Raw genomic sequence first — 19,342 nt, forward strand, 5'->3', positions numbered from 1 at the left:
GCACCCCGCGGGTCCGCTTGTGGATAAGTGCCAGCACCAGAGCAACATCCCATCAAAATATTACTGCTTTAGAGGATTCTTTTCAACACCAGAAGGCAAGACTAACCAGCAAGCAATCCACCCGACCCAGCATCTAGGGATATTTGTAAGGATAAACGCATTGCCGACTGCGCTGGGCTTTAACTGTAAGTTCCAGAAACGCACAAGCTATGTACATGACTAAGACTTGAGAGCCTACGTCCAAGCCCGGGAGATAGAAGCGAAATGGTTCCCTACTAAAACATAAGGAAGAGGAAACAAATTCAGTTTCCCCTTACCATCCCTAGTGTCCAATGTCCCAATCATCCCTGACCGAACCCACCCCCCCCTTGGCCCAAACCATCCAGACCCAGACCTCCCACAGCCAAATTAAGCAAACCCGAAGCCCTGTGCATTCTCCAGCGCCATTGCCAACCTCTCCCTCAACATCTCCTTATCCTTATACTCCGGCAGCAACAATGTACCATAGCATGTATAGCTGGTCGGCAGCCTACCTGCCGGGTCATTCTCCTCGCCGTTCCTCTGCACGACAAACATGAGATTCTTAATCCCTCCGACAGGCAGGCGATCCGAGGCGGTTACAAACTCGAGCAGCTTCCGCTTCATGTTATTGTCGTACTTCTTGACAATGCTCCAGAAGTCGCGCACTGTGCGGTGCGATGCGTCCCAGCCGACGTACCGCGCGTAGCGGCGCAGCTCAGAGATGTCGATCTCCTGGACGCCCTCGACAAGGGACTGGAGGAGGGACGGGGTCAGCAGGGAGAGTGACTTTGGATGCAGACAAGTGCGGAAGCCGCGTGCAAAGGCCTCGAATTGAGGTCGGACTGAGACGTCGGTCAGGTAGCGGATGTAATCAGAGACGTACGCGTTGCGATTAGCGGCTGTGACAAGAGGCGTGGAATCTTCCGGAGGGTTGCCCTCGTGAGGAGCTGGGCGCGAGGACGATTGGTGAGCGGTCTTGGGGAACTGCGGCCACTCGTCGTCCCTGCCGGGCGGTTTCATCTCGCGCGTGATGTGCTGGCCCATTACAGAAACCGAGAACTCGTATGTACGGGCGAAGACGTCTTCAACGAGGCCGTCCTTTTCGTCCCACTCCAGGAGAGCTGTTAAGCCACTCGCTAGGTCGGGCCAGCCATCAGCGATATGATGTAGCTCTGTGACCGGCTCGCCGAGAAGTTTCCGGTAAAGAGCTCTAGGGAAGGTCACGGGAAGAGTAAGGCCGTTGTAGACGGCTAGAGACACAAGCAGGCCAACCAACTCAAACTTCCACTCATCCACCATGGAGCCAGGGACGAACCAAGTCATACGGGTCCGTTCGTCCACTGTGAAGGCACCGTAGTCGGGGTTCAGTGCCTCTGCAATGGCTAACCTAAAGAACTCCTGCTGGACGCCGCCAGAATCGAACCCCTCCTCGCCATCAGCTTCACCCAAGTGGACCTTCAGAGGCCTGAGGAGCTCACGTTCCTCTCGCCGCCACAACTGGTCAAAGGCATCCTCAATGACATGGTTACGTCGTATCTGCAAAATTAAGTACTTGCTCGCCGCGGAGGACAGACGTTCAGTGATTTCTTCCTTGTGATGCTGACCCAAGCCGGAACGAGGGGCGATGAACTCGAGCTTCCTGTGCCACGCGCTAGCCTCCTCGTGAGACTGGTTCATGCGGGAGAAATTGATGGACCGGAAGTATGACACAAGACTCGAATCCCTGAAAATGTATGGAAAGTCCAGGAGGTGCAGTTTGTGGCGCGTCGACTCATGACCCAGCCACGCGACGGGCATATGAACCGTGTCCAAGCGTTCGGCAAAGTATTCAGACAGGAACTGGCCGTCTGCAAGGAGCAAATCATGGCGTCTCTTGTCTATACAGTTGTTAGCTTTCGGACACCTGCCTGCGTAGCCCTGGGATAACTTACACATTGCGTCTATCAGTGCAAGAGCCCCGCCGAAGGGACCGTTTCCGGGAACTTCAGGAGAGCCATTCCACTCATTGATCATGACGGTCCTAGCCCACTCAAGGAGAAGCACTGGGACACGGGTTTCATGAACGGCGCGGTCTGGGACTGAGAAATCCAGCACGTAGACGGCGTCGACATTCAGGAAGTCGAGCTGAGAGAAGAGTGGTGCCAGAACATCTTGCTGGTCTTCTGGCTCGTCGCTCTCACTGTTGGATGTGATGAGCTCGTTGAAGTCTCGGCGAGAGGTAATGGCTGCAAAGAGCCTTCGCGCCAACCGCAGAGCAAGGCTATCGGTAAAAGCATCCTCGTACTGAAGACAGAGTTCTACCGGCTGTCTGCCTGCTGCCACAGCCAGGCCCTGCGACCTAATTCTCGACATGTCCTGGATAATTCGGCTATCTTGAACTAAAGGGGCGGCGGCAATAAGGGCGTGGAAACAGATTGACAAGAGACGCCCTGCATCTTGGTTGGAAAGCGCAGGCTCGTTCTTGGGGAAAAGTTTGGTCGTAGGAGACCTCAACGACTGGAGCGCCTTAGGGGGCGCAAATAGACTGGAGGCGGCCAACCATAAGCTGTGGAAGACAACGCTCGGCATGATACGGGTCATGCGAAGCATGCAATACCACAGAGTTTGGGAGTCGTAGAGCTGGCCTTTCTTCGTGAACGATTTGAGCAAGAGGTGAGGGTCGCTCAACACATAGAACAGGCTCTGCTCGACGAATAGCTTCCATTCTAGCTTGAGGTCGGGGTCATAGATGCGACCAGGACGACGCTTCCGCCTCAGCACCTTTCCTTTTCCTGTTGGCCAATTGTGGAATCGCGCAATGGTAGGCGGTTCAAACACGTGCTTTTCAGCGGTACCATCCTCTTGGATGATATCGCAGATGAAGTCAATAACCTCCGGGTTTAACCGGGAGAGCGTCTGAGGAAGGATATTCTCGTCATCCGACTCCACCTCCTGACCAACAGCATCGTCGGACCCGTTGCTGCCAAACCGATCGGAAGAAGTCCTCTTTGCAGAAGCAGAGTCCCTGGGGCTGCTGGATTCGCTTATCTTTCCGGAGTCAGGCTGACCCCTGGCGCCTCTTGACTTGAGTTCGAGGGCCTTCGGCGCCGGCATCTTCTCGAGGGAGACATCGTCGAAGAATCCCGCTGAGGAGAGCTGCGAGATAGGTCTAGAAAGACTAGATCCTGTCGCCTTAGGATTTCGAGAAGTCTTGTCTGCTGACCCGTTAGTTGTCCGGGGAGACTTCAGAAGTCCCGCAAACGTATCGTCTGCAGATGTGTCCTGGAGATAAGGATCGATCGATAATTGTCGTTTAGGTCGTGGCCCCGACGATGTCCGGACTTTAGCATTAGAGTTACGGCGCTGTGATGCTGTGCGGGATGACGGATGGCCCTCCAGCTGCTGTTGTGGCTGGGGCTGTGATGACGGTGGACTCTCCTTCACCCCTTGGGAGTCCAACTCCGCTCTTCCAGTCCCGGTCCCAGCTTGGTCTCTGGTGGCATGTCCCTGAGAACCAGGAGGAGCAGCCTGTAATGTTTGACGCTGCTTTTGTTGCTCGTTGCCGGTCTTGCTACTCTGTTCCGTCCTACTAACCCTTGAGGACTCGTCAGACTTCCGATCGCCCTGAAGAGCCCGCACCCTGCGCGACATGTCGTCAATCGCAGCCGGCGTCAGCCATTCCAGCATTTTAAATGCTACAGTTCCAAATACGTTGGCAGCAAAGGACCGATGGTCTTTGCTAACAGGCCTCTCCGAAATTGCGATCCCCTGGGGGAAATCTTGTCTAATTTGTGGTCCGGTGGCCTCTTGGGTCTCTATGTGAGAGCATGAACTTGTAGATAGGATAGCATTGCTAGCACTAGCCTTAGGCGACACTGAACGGCTGTGGGACTTTGGCGACGAAGTGGAGACGCGGTCATCACGCATGCGCGGCTTAGATATGGGTGTTATGGTGAGAGAGTTGAGGGCAGCAGGAGGCCCTTTAGGTGGTCGTAGAGAAGGACATAGTCCACTCTCAGGATTGTCCTGGCTTGCAAGGTGTAAAGCTAAAGTTCGTGCGCTTGTAGTATTGTATCTGCGAATAGGTGCGCGGCCAGCCACGCGCTTACGACAAGTAAAACAGGTCGGAGTCGAACAGTGCTCAGCACCACAGCCTTCGCGGAGCTGGACGATGTATCTGCGCAGGTAACAGTTAGCGAGCGCGCTCTACATTTACAAGCAATACAGGACCCAGCGGACATACTTTTGGACAAGGAGCTGGAAGTTGTGACGGCGACTGGCCTTGTGTATGGCATAAACGCGCTTGGGGTTGTCGATATCCTCAACCAGCTCCTTCAGCTCGCTGGGTGCATCTCGGGGCAACCGGGCAAAGCGAGCATGCTCCCAGAGCCCGGCCAGCAGGTCAGGGTCATCAGTATGACTGCTCCGATGGCTGCAGGCACTGGCTGGCCGCATGGCGTCACGGGTCATGACATGGAGATGGGAGAGATGATATCCGCAGATGCTGACGCGTGGGACGCAGGGACGTCTGGCTGACAGTGAAACTGCGAGCCAATAGAGGCAACTCGAACCTAGAAGCAGAATGCGAGATCCAGCGCGAGGGCTTCTCGTTCTAGAGCTTCAAGTTTTGGGACTCCAGGTCCACAAGGTGTTGGGTTGTGATGGTCGTGGCGGGGAGCGAGACGCCGTTGATTATTTCGATTGAAGCGAAGGAAGCCTGCGGCTTATGCAGTTCCGTTGCCACAGGATCGGATGAATTGGACTCCTCCGTGGCGCCTTTAAGATGTCGTCAGAACACCGCGTTCGCAGTCCGGCGGGCAGGCTGTTGTTACTTGTTAGTGCTGCAGGCTGCGGTTGGAAATGATGCCGCAGGCATGGCGCCCACCACGACTCCAGCTTGAGGCCTTCTGGATAGGAGCCCTGCACTGCACCACTAGAGCACCGGGACCCATGAGCTCCACATATAAGGCTTGGCACGCCAAGATCGGAAGTGGGTCGGGCTACCAAACTGTGGGAGTTCCCAAGCGATGAGTCAACCAGTGTGAATGAGTGCTTAAGGTTCAGGTTGGAGTCTGAAGCATGGGAACTGATATTTTCCCTATTTTGTTCCTTTTGATAGATGCAAGCAATGGATTGTATCTTGATAAGGATCTTCACAATGAGAGAACTGCATAGTTCCTGACGACCTGATGAGTCTGTCAATGGATCTGAGGCTGAAAACTGAGACCCTAACCCTCGGTGTTAAACTGTGTTAGACTGGATCCGATCTTGCAGCGGAGCCGGCCAACGGCAGGGCTTGTTGCACATGCCAAGCCAGTTGTGACGTCCACAGTCGCTTTTAACAACCTTGACCCCGCCGTCAAACCGCCACCAGAAATTTGCACCAACAGTTTGACAGCTTCCAAGTTTTTGGTCACCACAATCGACGGGCTGCTAGCTGCCGTGTATTATTCAGCATTGCGCCGACGCCAGTCGGGTTTTCTTTATAGCGACCATCTGTGTCCATCCTCAGCCGACACCTTCCAACTGGCCGACTGGAGCAGATCCCTTCATCTCTTGAACTCAGTCGGCGCTGCCTTTCGTTCCCATCCTCCCACATCTCAGAAGGGACTGCTTCATTGATTGCTGCTAACCCATCTGCATAACAATGGCAACCATCGCTGGGAGTCGGGCCCCCACAGAGGTGCCCTCGCATCCATATACCTGCAACACTTGCCAGGTGGCATTTCGCAATAGTGAACTCCAGAGAGGGCATATGCGCAGTGACTGGCAGTGAGTTTTTCGGTTGATCTTCCCCCAGATGTTTAGAAAGCAGCAACTCACACTCCTCTCAGCCGTTACAACCTCAAGCGCCGTGTCGCTTCGCTGCCCCCTATTTCATCTGAGGTCTTCACCGAGAAGGTTTTGCAGGCTCGCGCTGCTACCACAGCGCAGGCGGACAAGGCTGGATTTGAGAAGACTTGCGAGGTGTGCCAGAAGACATACTACAGCGAAAACTCGTTCAGGAACCATCTGAGCAGCACGAAGCACAAGTCCAAAGCTGCGGCTGCGGCAAGGAGGCCGGCCAACAATAAGGTCGATGATGATGTCAGCTCCATGTCATTCTCACTTGGCGAGCCGGCGCGAGCAGACTCAGTCGTGGATTCAGAGGCTGAGGAGGAGTTCAGCGAGGTGGTTGAGGGCATCAAGAACGCATCTATACATGACACAGCATCGCCTATCAAACGGCCCTCTGCTCCTCAACCAGCCGTCGAAGAACAGTCCAAGACAGATGCACAAATGGAGGAAACTCCCACTACCACTCCCAAGCCTGAGGCTCTTACACCGTCGGCCACGACATGTGTGTTCTGCAATTACGAATCGCCGACGCCGCAGTTGAACGCCAGCCACATGGAGCGCATCCATGGCATGTTCATCCCAGAGAAGCAGTATTTGGTGGACCTTGAAGGCCTGCTCAAGCACCTGTGGGAGAAGGTGTTCCGGTACAATGAGTGCCTAACTTGCGGGAAAATGAAGGTGAACGTGTTCGCGATACAAACACATATGCGAGACAAGAGCCATTATCACATACCGTACACTACTGAGGAAGAGCAGCTAGAGATCGGTGAATTCTACGACTTCCGGAGTACTTACTCCGATGGGGATTGGGAGACTGAAGAGGAGGATAAGGGTGAGGAAGATGGTGGCGTCAGGCTTGGTGCTAAGCGTGAGAGCAAGGTTGTGGACGAGAACGGCGACGAAGTAATGGAGGATGAAGAGGGCTGGGAGACAGACAGCGACGCCTCCTCACTCGATACCGACGACCTTCATGCGGTGCCTGCTGAGGGTCACTACCACCAGTATGAGAGATTGGGCAAGCACCCACATCACTCACGCGAGAACAAGAAGGCACACCGCGAGGCAGACGGCATTCACGCTCCCTCAAAACGTACACATGCCGTTTACTACGACGAGTATGAATTACACTTGCCCAGCGGCAAGTCAGTCGGCCACCGCTCATTGGCACGGTACTACCGGCAGAATCTGTACCACTACCCAACGCCGGAGGAGCGGGCCGAGCGGTTGGCCATCGAGGCTGCCGAGCGGGAAAATCGTATGGATGTGGATGGGGAGGAGCCGGAGCGTGGCCGCACCCGCACTCGGGCCCTGGTCCCGAGGGATATTAAGGGCCTTGGCGTCACGACCATGTCGGACCCGCGCGTCCGTGGTATTGTCCAGAAGGGCAAGAAGGAGGAGTGGAAGAACCGCGACAGCAAATGGTGGATGCACAGCCAGGTGGCGATCAAAGAGAAGGCAAAGCACCCTTCGACGTATCTGCGTTAAGGAGTTTGCTTGAGACTTGGCCTGGGCGGTTCAGCAGGCGCTATGGGCTTGTGTTGTGTGCTGATAGGAAGCTGCTGATTTGACTAGCTTGATCCTGCGATCATCAAAAAACCTCTGATTTGTTGGCATCGGCATGACTCCTTACATCAAGAATTATCATAGACAGAGGCCGGATAGCAACTGCATGAGCTGAGTTGAGTGACCAAAATGCAAGTTGTTTTTGATTTGGACCATTTTTATTTATCTTCATTTCAGGGGCGACGCTGACGGCCTGCCTTTACTTCCTGAACAGCTGTCATAGTTTCTTTGACAGCTGGCAAGCTTTGCCAAGGCCTACTGTTTGTGCTGTCCCAAGCTGAGGCTGACGTTCCCGCTCGAAACTTGTAGCGGGGTGGCGGGGCAGCGGCCATGGTGCGACTTGGCGTGAGCATCACATCTTGTGACTTGTCTCATCATCGGCGTATCAACAACATCCTTTGTTGTGATGCTCATCTTTGAAGGGGAAATATTCAATATCTAGGAAACTGGATCAAATTCGACTCATTGATTTGATAACAAACCTGTCCTCTAGTCTGTGGGGCCAATAACCAGCCCACAAAGCAAGCCGTCCTGTAGTTACCCCGCGGCTGCTTTATCTTATCGCACTCGGCAACCACCAACATCAACACCAGCCCGGCTGACAGCTGATGCCGACAAGTGAGGTCCATTGGTTGAGAGCACAGTACTTGCCTCTGAACTTCGAAGAACGCCATTCCAGGAACCCTCGCCGCCGAGATCGAGCTCAGTCAATTTCTCAGAATTCTCCTTAGGCTTCCCCCAGGCCCCCTCCCTGTCTTTCGTTGCACAGCTTTCCCTAGCACCACCCTATTATAAGCAGGCTGTGTGACGTGTGCAGTTTCTGGACACAACACCAATTTCGTTGCCGGCAAAGGGCTAAACTGATCCCGAACACGCAAACAGAGCTCTGGGCTTTGCAATCCCAGGATTCACGGTAGAACCGTTCAAATCGCTTACCATCTGACCACTGAGGCGAAGCACTGAAGCAAGTTCAACGGTCGCCATGTTTTCACAGGTAACCACCATTCCCATCTCTGTGCTTCGGGGATGCCACTAAACAGTCCCACAGAAAAAACCTTACACGGCCGTGACAGTCACCATTGAGCGACTGACGGGAGAAACTATCCCAATCGATGACCTGAGTGGCTTGCCTGAGTTGGTCGAGGTTATCAACCTACAACCACTAGGCCCCCAAGAGGCGTCCCGTGCAATCCGAAAGAAGCTCAAGTATGGCAATCTGCACCGTCAGCTTCGTGCCTTGACCCTCCTTGATGGGCTCATCCAGAACGCCGGCCCACGCTTCCAGCGCGAATTTGCCGACGAGGCCCTGCTGGAGCGCTTGCGCTTTTGTGGCACTGCTGCCCTCTCTGATCCGGAAGTGAGGAAGAAGTGCGACGAGTTGTTCCGCAGCTGGGCCTTGCAGTATAAGGGTGTGCGTGGCATGGAACAGGTCGCGAATCTCTACAGGGAGCTGCCCCGGCGGAAGCAGGTTGTGACCCAGGAGAAGTCAAAGGTACTCAAGGAGACTGAAAACCCCTTTGGCGAGGACGATGAGGATGATAGCAACAAGGCCGGGCCCTCCTCCTCCACAAGGTCCCCTCACTCCAGGCACTCGTCACTCAGCAACCCGCCTATAACGGGTGTAATCCAGTCGTTTGCCGTTGACCCTAAGGAGGCCAAGAAGAAGGAGAAGGAGAGGAGGAAGCGGAGCAAGAGCAAGCCCTTCGACCTTGAGGCTGAGCAGGATAAGATGAAGGCAGCTATTGCCGAGGCCTCGATTGCTGCGACAAACTTGATGAACACCCTGCAGACTATTAATCGTGAGAAGGAACGCATCTCGGAGAACCCGGTAGCGGTTCAACGGTTTGAGCAATGCAAAAAGTTGAGGCGTCAGATTTTGCGATATGTGAGTATCCCCAAGTCGTTCTCTTTGGTTTAGCCATGAGCTCGGCTCACAGTTTCTTAGATCCATCTTGTCAACTCTGAGCAGTGGCTTGGGAGTCTGCTGCACGCCAACGACGAGCTTGTCACTGCGCTTATGACCTTCGAGCAGCTCGATCGCTCCATCGATGCCGACAGTGACTCTGATGATGAACTTGCCGAGCAGGCCCATCTCTATCGATGTGTGTACCTTCTCCTCATGATACCCCTGTTTTTCAGGCTAACACAAGTCAAGTGGCCACGGAAAAGGCCCAGCGTGAGAGAGAGAAGGGCAAAGACCCCGCATCTCCCTCCTCTCCGTCTTCACATCGCCCGACAAGCCCCTCCAATATCACGTCTTCCATGGCCGGTCTTTCCCTCAACTCACACTCGTCCCAATCTCCAACACGTCCACCGCCCCCTCCCCGCCCCAGCGCCGCGACCAAGCCTTTTGCGCTGATGGCTAGTCCGCCCAGGCTGCCAGCCCGGCCGGTACAGCGGGCACCGGTGTCAGATGATGAGGATTATGTGAGTGAGGATGATGATGAGAATAACCCGTTTGCGGATCGGAATGCTGTGTTGATGGATGGGAAGGATTGAGGGGGTGGATTGGGAGTGAATAGAGTTAAGGGGGGGGTCTTCAAGAAAGCGGAAGAGGATCATGACAATAAGTAGGGTTTGTGATGGCTCATTTTCATCAGCGTTTTGTGCGCAATTTGGATTTCCTGTCTCATTATTGGTATCTTATGCTCAGGGGTGATAGGACAAATCATCACTTAGCCAGGGGTGCTTAATGATCATGGCAATGGATGGTGATGTGGACGTCTGGGAAACGTCGTCTTTAGCTGGTGATCGGCACCTGCTTCTGGGACCTCTGTCATCTGAGCTTCATGAATATTTCAACCGTTGCCGTTTGCGATTGTTGGTTGTTTGCGTCACAAAATCTGTCCAAGTCATCTCCGGACCAAACGCGTTGGTTGGTCTCGTCGGTCCCCTTAACACAAGGGTTACAAAACTTCCCAAGCTTGGTTTGTACTGGTTACTCCCTGAGTCGTTTGTATGACACCATACCACGCATCCGTACCATGACCTACTTTACCTCTGACGAAAGCCATTGTCCCCGATAAAATGGAGCAGATCGACCAGCAGGGAATCAAACGTTGCGATTGGAAGTTTGACTCCTCTCTCTTGCAGTTTCCCAGTTTGTTTGTCCCGCCTTCGGCAGTTTACTCGGTCTGATCGAGGCAGCTTAGCCTGGCCTTCGTCAGAAATGGACCGATTCAATAACGATGTTGGTAGATTCCGAGGACAGACTCTCGGGCGGAACTTCGAGGGTGAGAGATTTACTTCACCGGTACTGAGTACGGATACCTACCCCGGGCTTACACGGTCACGTACAATCCAACAACCAAGTAAAGGCTCTGTGGGTGTGAAATCGTGAGAGGCTACGGGCCCTAGACAGCGATAATGCATCCCATAATGCAGAAAATTCCAGACCCCGAGATCCAGCATCAGCTGGATCCCATGAAGCGTCCGGAAGCAGTCCACGTTGTGAGACACGGGGTCGCTTGAGGGGTCGCAGTGGTAACGAAGGTGGTTACATTGTCTGGTCTGTGATGGTGGGAAGCAAACAAGTGCGTTGTTTGAAGGTGGGCGTCATTGCTGGTTGAGGCGTCAAAAGACGGGGGGGTAGATCAAAAGTGTGAGGTTGCGTAAGGGTTCCTGACCTCGCCGTGTAGGTGGACGTAAAATTTTAATGAAATCAATAAAATCATTTTTTAACCTTGATGCCAGTAAAACGGAAGGGAAAACGGAGGGCGCTTATACGCAAAAACGGGCAGCGCTTGCTAAAACATTGTTTATGCTACTTAGATCTCTAATTAGTGCCCTTCGAAAGCTGTCGAGGAAGAGCTTCCCAGCCATTAGTTTCTTCTGCAAATAGCCATCTGTAATCTCAGCCTCAGATTTTTCCAGCAAATGACCCCAAGTCGATAAAAATAACTACCTGATATTTGGAAAATGACCAAGATCTTCGTGAGAAGTACATGGAAAGAGTAACAGAAAAATACGTCGCGAAGAGACTGGCCTGTAATTCTCGCTGCGGAGGTCAGTCTCTGCTGCATGTAACTGCTCTCTGGGAGCGCAGAGCCTGCTGCGGCTAATAAACTTCCTCATCAGCTTGTGATTGTGATTGAGGGGTTGGTTCCTGAACTCTTTCCATACGCTATCCTAATTGTCCAGCTCCAAATCACACAGACCTCAAGGCACAAAATACGGATATAAAAATCCAATAAATTTCCCTTTGAAGTTTTCAGGGACTTTTGCGGCCTTGTAAATGGTCTGAGCGACGTGTTTGGCGTCGGTGACATACTCTTCAACATCACATGAGCGTCGGCCGGTTGGCCGTCCCGCATTCCCTTCCGCCCCGCGCGTCACCCCCCACCCTGTGCCCTCGTCGCACTCCCCCTCCGCTTCCCGTTCCGAAGCTCAATGCTTTAAACCTATTGCCCCAAACCTGGGATTAGCCACTTAAACACACGCTGTCCTGGGGAAACTCCTGCTGGTCATCTGGCCCCTTTAACCGCCATCAGTGCCATCGCCGGTTGCCAACTCATCAACCCTCAAAGCAGGTAAGCCCAGAAAAACGACCACCCCGCGTGGCTGAGCTGCCTCAACCGGAAATGCGCCGCTCGAAGTCGGCACATAGCAGCAAGCGGGATGCGCTTGTACACTACCCGATTAGCTGGCGATTTTCGCCGCACGCGTCTCGAGATGCAAATGTAGCTCAGTTGACCAATTCCTGGCTGTCCTCAGCGCCATCTGCGTATCGCATCGAAGCGAGGCACTCTCTCATAGTTGAGGTTAGACCAAAATCTCCGATGATATCCAGGACTCCGGAGCCTCCATGGAGCTGAACGTCACGACTCACGTGCCTCATCGTCATCATTTGCAGCGCTGCGTCTCCCTCTCTTCGCATTCGGAGATCTCTCAACAAGCGTTGAGGTCCAGTCACAAGTGCGGATTGACGCCCAACCAGACCAACCTCTCACTTTCTCAACCCGCGCGGGAGGGAAGGTCATGACCCATCTTGGGCCTTTGACGTGGCAGCTCACTCGTCCTTGTCGTCGCCCTCGATTGGTGCGGGGTCCTTCCTTCACCTTCGTAACTTCCCCTCCTTGACGACGATTGTCGACACCAAGCGAACCCCCCAGCCATTAACGACAATGGTTTGCGAATGAAAAGTTGACTGCTTGAGGTCGCTCCTTGAAATCTCACACCCGCGCGACCGGTTCTGACCTGATCTGACCTCGCGGATCTGCTCCAGCTGGGCCTTTCATGCGTTTCGATAACTGCCGGGCCTTGGCTGCTGCATCGGGGTTTTTTGCCCAACATTGGCTGTCGGTCTGCTGACTCGTCTTTCGCGCTGTACCGTCGTTGCCAACTGGCTGAAGAGAGATGCACTCTGTGAGCTCTTCAGCCTCGCCCTGCGCACCTGACAGCTTGTGATTGCTTCCTGGAATAGCCGTTGCTGAGTCTCAGCCCCATGGATTGGCTGTGATTCCATAACGTATCAACGATGGTTCATGGTCCTGAAGATGATGCTGTTTGTGGATGATGAGATCTTGCTGCCTGGCTCTTGTTACGACTGTTCGTGTCGAGAGTACAGAGACCATCTAGGAATCAAGATGGCTGTATCGTGACAAGTAGGGTGGTATCAAGACTTGAGGTTGATGTTATCTGTCCAATGCATACCCCCATGGTTGCTTCAACTGTCTCCTCTACCATGGATTGCACTTCGATTATCTAGCCCTGACTCTTCAGCCACAGGTAGCATGTCTGCTAAAGCGGGCCCTTGGCCGACTGCATGTTGAGCTGCATGGCGCTCACCATACGACATACATGCTTGATACAGGCTCTAAGCCCTGTGATGGCTTGCATGGTGCACATTTCATAGCATCGTCGCTGATCTAAGCACCAAATATCATGATACTGCCGGCTCCGGCAGCATGGCCAATGTCTACCCATGCTTGTTGGCCTCAGATCGCGCCGAGTTTGCTAGAACTTGGCTAGAATACTAAGATATCAACTCAAGTCTTGGAAGATGTTTTCGCTTCGGGCTATCTTATAACGATAGTTCTCAGTAATCCCATTTATTCGGGTTTTTTTGCAAGAATAGGTTCACACGCCGCTTTTTGCAGAGCACGCTGCTGTATTTGGGAGCTGCTCATAGTTTGAAGAGTCCTGGTGCCACTGGTTCGGGTCACGTCCCGATGACTGACCCTTCAACATTGGAATAATAAATAGCCTGAGAATGTAAATACTATAATCTCACACCCTCTAGACATATCGGTGTGCTGGAGATAGTCCCATGCCATTCTTTCTCTTGCATTGAATTCCTCGGGAATATATCTTTTTTCCAATTCTTCCGTCATTAGATATGCTGGTGCCTACAACATTAGACAAAGAAGACACGGCATAACGCAAACACTTAACTTCTGGTGAGATCATAAAGACATCAATAGCCGAAGATATGGCGCACCCTTACATTATATTACCATGAATGTTGAGCAGAAGAATTGATTAGCGCTTTGATGACCATCTCTTAGGCCTTTTTTTTATCAAGGTTGACCTTTGGCCACACTTCCAGCATCTATCGCCCCCTCTATTTGTTGGGTTCAATTTAAAGGGACCTTCCCATGTTGTTTCATCGGCATGGAGGGATAGAGGCTCTGAACTTACTGTAGTTATTCATTCCAGAACTTTTGTGAGGATGGCTGTGGTTTGAAGTGTCAATGGATAGTCCTTGAATGGAAGCTTCCAGGTGCAAGCCGTTCCGGATCAGTATTTCAACAGTGTGCTCAGCAAAAAGAACAGACCTACAGTGATGATGCTAAGTTCACCGAGCTTCACCTTGCCTCACCCAATCAGATCTTATCGCTCTCTGATATGGTCCGTGCATTGCGGCCAAGGGTTGCCCCACTTGTTTTCATGCTGGCAACTTCGATGAACAGATTCATAATGAGTCACGCCGCCACTGCTTGCCCGAGACACACATGTTGTGTGTAGAATTTCTCATCGTCAAAGCAAAATCTTTCTGATTTGGAGAGTACAGGCTTTAAAGGTAGGGCCCGTGTCGGTGTTGGATTCGCCGAGTTGCTAATTTCAGCGACGGCGCTCAAACAAAGCAAAAGGTTTAATAAGTGCGAGGAACATCAAACATTCGAGCGCAGTCAACATCCTACAGTCCGCAAATACTGGCTTTGCACTCACATCATAGTGCACTGTATAATTGTGAGACTGAATCTCTTATCTAACCCATGATTCCGATCAGAACGCGGGGAGGAGAAGCTCAACGAAGCAGCAGGCAGGCGGTGAGAGAGGCGCCGTCATCACGTGTCGTAGCAAGACCCGTTCCAGAACGCCAAGTGAAGGACACAAGAACGTACCAGCTCGACCAGCTGAGGCGTCGGTTTTCCCCTAAGGAAACAACTCTTGATAATGGAGATCTCTCTCTCCAATTCAGCCTGACTCCTTCGGACCCTGACTTCCCTTACGACCTCGACCATTTGGAGTGTGACCTTCATGTTCCCGAGGCGTATCCCAAGCAGCCACCAACACTACATGTCAGAAACAAGGAAATTCCACGAGGCTTCGCTATCAATATCGAGAAAGGGTGGGACAAGCTAGTTGAGGAGAAACGGGGCGCAACTCTTCTTGCCCTGACTAATGCCCTCGACCGTCGTCTGGAGTCTTTGCTCTCGGAGCAGAAGGCCGAGACGATTAAGTTGACCATCTTCAAGGATGCTCGGCCTCAAGATTCTGAGTCAACCCCAAAGAGGGAGAAGCAACCACAAGAACCGGCCGTTAACCCTCCTCCACTACCAGCCCGGCCACGATATGTCCCTGAGGAGCCGTTCTCTAAGGATCAGATTGCAGAAGCTAAGGCCCGCCGTGCTCAGGAGGTTAGGCAACTTGAAGCGCGAATGAGTCGGTTCCCGGCCTACCAGAAGTCATCGGATGGCATCATATACACTCTCCCTCTGGAGCCAAGACGCAGGGACGACCTGCCGGTTGGGCTTCGGTCAGTTCAATCTGTCCAGCTCATCATTCCCTTGCTCTACCCGCTACAATCGTTGAGGATACTCCTGAACAATGTTAGCTCTGAGATTGCCGAGCCGCTGGAGGAACTTTTTTGCCAAAAGGCCGCTGAGAAGAAACAGATGACGTTAATGGCCCATCTGAACTTTCTTGCACAGAATATGCACGTTTTGGCGAAGCAGGCCCAGAATCTTCCTGCCCCGAAACTCGAAGCGCCAATTGAGCAGCCTGCCGAAGCAGACCGCGAAGCAAAGGGGGCAGAGCACTCGTCTACTTTTCAGATAGGGAAGGGTCACGTCCATGTCATACCTCGTCCGCCGGAGTGGCTGCTAGAGGATAGAAGTGACGGCTCTGACTTCTCCGACGAGGGTTCTTCGGATGATGAGGGCGACAGTGAAGACAGCGGTGTTCCGGTCGTTGGCCAGCAGGAAGGTGCTGTATTGAATATGTCGACACAAACAGCAGAACTTGGTACAGCGATGTCATTCCCGTCGGTTGAGCTCTACAATATTGAACTTTTGCAGGTTGCCATACTCAATCTGGCTATCAAGTGTGATCGCTGCAAGACTGTGAACGAGATTACCGGTTTGAAGGGCGGTCTAGAGAAACAGAGCAGCTGCAAAAAGTGTGGAACTCCTTTCACTGTCCGCTTTCGTCCAGAGCTTATCCATCAAAACTCAACCCGTGCCGGATTTATCGATGCCACAGCTTGTACTGTGGCCGATCTCCTTCCAAGGTCAGCCTCATCTGCTAATACACCCCGACATCTTCTCACTAACCCTTATTCAGCACCTTTATCCCTACATGCGGTAGCTGTTCAACCGCATCTCCAGGGCTAGTCGCTGTTCGCGGTGATGCCACTACCAACGTTTGCCGCGAGTGCCATGCTCGTTTCACCTTTAAGCTACCGGACGTCAAGTTCCTGGCCTATGCCCCTGGCCTTCGAGGAAACCTTCCTCCTACTACAGGCCCCCGTCGCAGACAAGAGAAGCTCGGCCTGCACGCAGGCGAGCCTCTTCCCAACAAAGGAACTTGCTCACACTATCGGCGCAGTTATCGTTGGTTCCGGTTCTCCTGCTGTGGAAAAGTTTATCCCTGCGATCGGTGCCATGACGCCGGTGAGGATCATATCAATGAATGGGCGAATCGCATGGTGTGTGGGTATTGCTCGAGGGAGCAGAATTATCGTCCAGAGAGCTGGTATGTGCAGCTTTCTATCCCTAACTCTGAGATCATAGTATCGATACTGACCGCAGTGGCTAGTCAATTCTGTGGCAGAAGCGTCATTGGACGCAGAGGAAAGGGGTACTGGGAAGGTGGGAAAGGTACTAGAGATCAGAGGCTGATGAGAAGGAATGACCCAAGGAAGTATAAGAGGATAGGACCGGCAAAGAAGGATAAGGATAAGGATGATTGAAGTCCCAACTAATCTCACAACCTGGTTATAGTTTCTGGGTATCTATCAGCCAGGCCTCAGCCAATCCATGCCTCGTCACGACGTCCAACATGCTCTTGGATCTATCAACGACAGCCTTATGGATTCTCTTTGTGGATGATACCCTTGACATTCATTGTTAACATCAAGAGCAATATCACTGTTACAGAGTGGTAATCTGTAATATCCAAGTCCCGTCGACCACGCTCACACCTTGCCTACAAACAATCACAAGAGGGGCGTCCCTTTAGAGCAGCTTCAACAATATGCGGAATTGATGAAGTTGGCATTGTAGACGTAAGGAGAAGGAGGATTGAGCCATGTTACCTGTCACTAGCCCAACCTGCATTGGCATCTAGAGTGCGAACATGGCTCCAGTAGCGTTGGTCATCCCCCCTGGGTTGGGAGAGGTTACAAGGAAGGGGTTTGATGGGATCAATGGGTTGTGCATCGTTGACCATGCTGTGGATACCACGGCGATTTCACAGATAGGTTTTGATAGTAAGATGCTGGGTATAATGTTCAGGAACAGCCGTGATAGATCGACTTGGCTCTGGTTCACAATCCGGCAGAAAATTATCAAGCTCTTCACGACAGGTCTGATCCCTGAAACAGGACCTTCACCGGCGCAGAATTGGGAAACGACAGCCGTGATAACCGTCTTCGGGCTGTCCGGTGATCAGATAGCTGCCACTAACGTCGTATCTTCGCATTCGCCAAACGCTGTCCCTGTCATCTCTTTACTGTATCAGATTCCTTGTTCAAGCCATTTCCTTTTGTTCAACGCTCCCGGAATAACGCTGTGGAGGGAGCCAGCTAATCCTGACATCTCCATCCATCCAACAGACCGATTTCCACTTCTCCAGCTGCAGGCCTGCAAGCCTTAGAACTGTTAAACTCTATGCTCAGACTAACTTAGCGCTGTGTCAGTGAGCCTTGCTAGCGGCGCCAGATCGCCATCTCCATCCTGTCAATTCACTGGTGGCTGTGATTCCAACTCATGTTTCCAGAACATGAGAGATCAGCTGCCATGACGGGGGAAGAGCCTGGCGTATCGTTACCTTTCCCTTTTGGTGCATAGCTTGGTATGAGGGGGTGCTTTGATTGGCTGAAGCTGTGATGGGTGGTCCATGTTTAGGGGAGATGGGCTGTATTGGTGTCTGAGCTCTGCGTTTGGTGAGCATCAGTTTGGAGCTTTCTTCGTTGAGGCTATTAGGAGTTTTTTTTTTTTTCATTATCCAAATAAGTACTTAGAAAGAAACAACGCCTAAAGTTTGCTTAGGACGTGTCGATTGAGCGTTGACCTGCCGTTGGCCTGATCAACACACCCCGCAGCTAACAGGGGTCGCGTTTCACAAAAAGGCTCACGGACATCACAGTAGGGCTGGCAATCTGCAGGAACTCGATCCCCTGGAACACATTGGAAGAGTTGATCTCGTTCGTATCTTGAATCAACACTCCATCTTCAATGATTGATCCTCCATCCATACAAAATCAAGACTTCTCTTGTCAGATCATAGCTGGATGCCAATTAGCGTTCGGCTAGCCAAACTAACAAGTGAATCGTCTTAGCGCCCAGGCACCCATGGTATTAAAGTTTCAGATCTGACCCCGTGATCACTGTCCATGGCTGCGCCGCCTACGACCCAGCGATCACAGCTGTCAGAGGCCGGTTGCTGTGACCAGCTGTCATCTTTCTGTTGACAAATGCCGATGGCTTTCGCGGTTGCGTACCTGTACATCTGCAGGATGGTTTCTGCTGAACTTGCGCTATACATACGTCGCGGTCAAAGGTCAACACCAGCAAGTCCTGGACAGTATGAATATTGAGATGCGAGCGTGTGGCTAGGCGAGCGCTTGCGCCAGCAGTGAGCATCTTCGCAGTTTCACAGCCAACGAGAGCAGCTTTGACATGGACTTTTGCGGATCATTTATGTCTTTGGGGAAAATCAAACTTAATGATAATTATTTAATGAACAAAAAGCTCCAGTCCGCTTCACCATGACTGACCAAGTTTCGAAGCATCATCTAGCGCTGTTGATCAAGGCCTGACTCGCTGCGCTACTCCGACCTCATACTTTGACAGTCAATAGTGAGGAACCATAATCAATTGTTTTTGAGCTAAAAAAGCAGGTCTTTTAGCGGCTGATGAAACCTCACGCCACAACAAAGGTCCTATACATATGGCGCAGGAATCCTTTAGCTTCTCTCCTAGTCACTTGGATGGCTTATACACATTACAGAAAACTCAGAAATAAGACCCTATACCCTATTGAGCCTGAGGGCCAGTTTCAAAGAGTGCAAGAGGTATGTGACAAGTGTATCTAGAACTTTAAAGACCATCATCTTGCCTGGTGGAATCTAAGGCAGTGTTCCACCGCATGCTTGTGTGCTAGTCATGTGCTCGTCCCTCTAGAAAGTGTCAATCATTGTTGTGCGGTGGTGAAACATCGCATGATAGTGTACTGGGATCATGTTGTTGGGTAACATGCCGTCTAAAACTGTGCC

The 19,342-nt window shown here is 52.2% G+C and overlaps 4 protein-coding genes across 4 annotated transcripts; 3 read left to right on the forward strand and 1 right to left on the reverse strand.

Annotated features, from left to right (window-relative positions):
* Positions 1 to 408: 408 nt before the first annotated feature.
* Positions 409 to 4,455, reverse strand: CTHT_0044230 (uncharacterized protein; the record flags this gene model as incomplete). The annotated part of the gene is made up of 4 exons (XM_006694752.1): positions 409 to 1,898; positions 1,953 to 4,046; positions 4,110 to 4,177; positions 4,244 to 4,455. The coding sequence occupies 4 exons, from the start codon at positions 4,453 to 4,455 to the stop codon at positions 409 to 411; spliced, it is 3,864 nt and encodes a 1,287-aa protein (XP_006694815.1).
* A 1,300-nt stretch (positions 4,456 to 5,755) lies between these two features.
* On the forward strand, positions 5,756 to 7,323 carry CTHT_0044240 (uncharacterized protein; the record flags this gene model as incomplete). Its single annotated transcript, XM_006694753.1, has 2 exons — positions 5,756 to 5,772; positions 5,835 to 7,323. 2 exons carry the CDS (start codon positions 5,756 to 5,758, stop codon positions 7,321 to 7,323), a joined length of 1,506 nt encoding a protein of 501 aa, XP_006694816.1.
* Positions 7,324 to 8,383: 1,060 nt separating this feature from the next.
* On the forward strand, positions 8,384 to 9,900 carry CTHT_0044250 (uncharacterized protein; the record flags this gene model as incomplete). The annotated part of the gene is made up of 4 exons (XM_006694754.1): positions 8,384 to 8,395; positions 8,450 to 9,286; positions 9,347 to 9,503; positions 9,557 to 9,900. The coding sequence occupies 4 exons, from the start codon at positions 8,384 to 8,386 to the stop codon at positions 9,898 to 9,900; spliced, it is 1,350 nt and encodes a 449-aa protein (XP_006694817.1).
* A 4,718-nt stretch (positions 9,901 to 14,618) lies between these two features.
* CTHT_0044260 (uncharacterized protein) lies at positions 14,619 to 16,816 on the forward strand (the record flags this gene model as incomplete). Its single annotated transcript, XM_006694755.1, has 3 exons — positions 14,619 to 16,135; positions 16,189 to 16,599; positions 16,663 to 16,816. 3 exons carry the CDS (start codon positions 14,619 to 14,621, stop codon positions 16,814 to 16,816), a joined length of 2,082 nt encoding a protein of 693 aa, XP_006694818.1.
* Between the last annotated feature and the right edge of the window lie 2,526 nt (positions 16,817 to 19,342).

This window comes from Thermochaetoides thermophila (assembly GCF_000221225.1).
Source record: "Thermochaetoides thermophila DSM 1495 unplaced genomic scaffold scf7180000011818, whole genome shotgun sequence".
Lineage (NCBI taxonomy): Eukaryota > Fungi > Ascomycota > Sordariomycetes > Sordariales > Chaetomiaceae > Thermochaetoides > Thermochaetoides thermophila.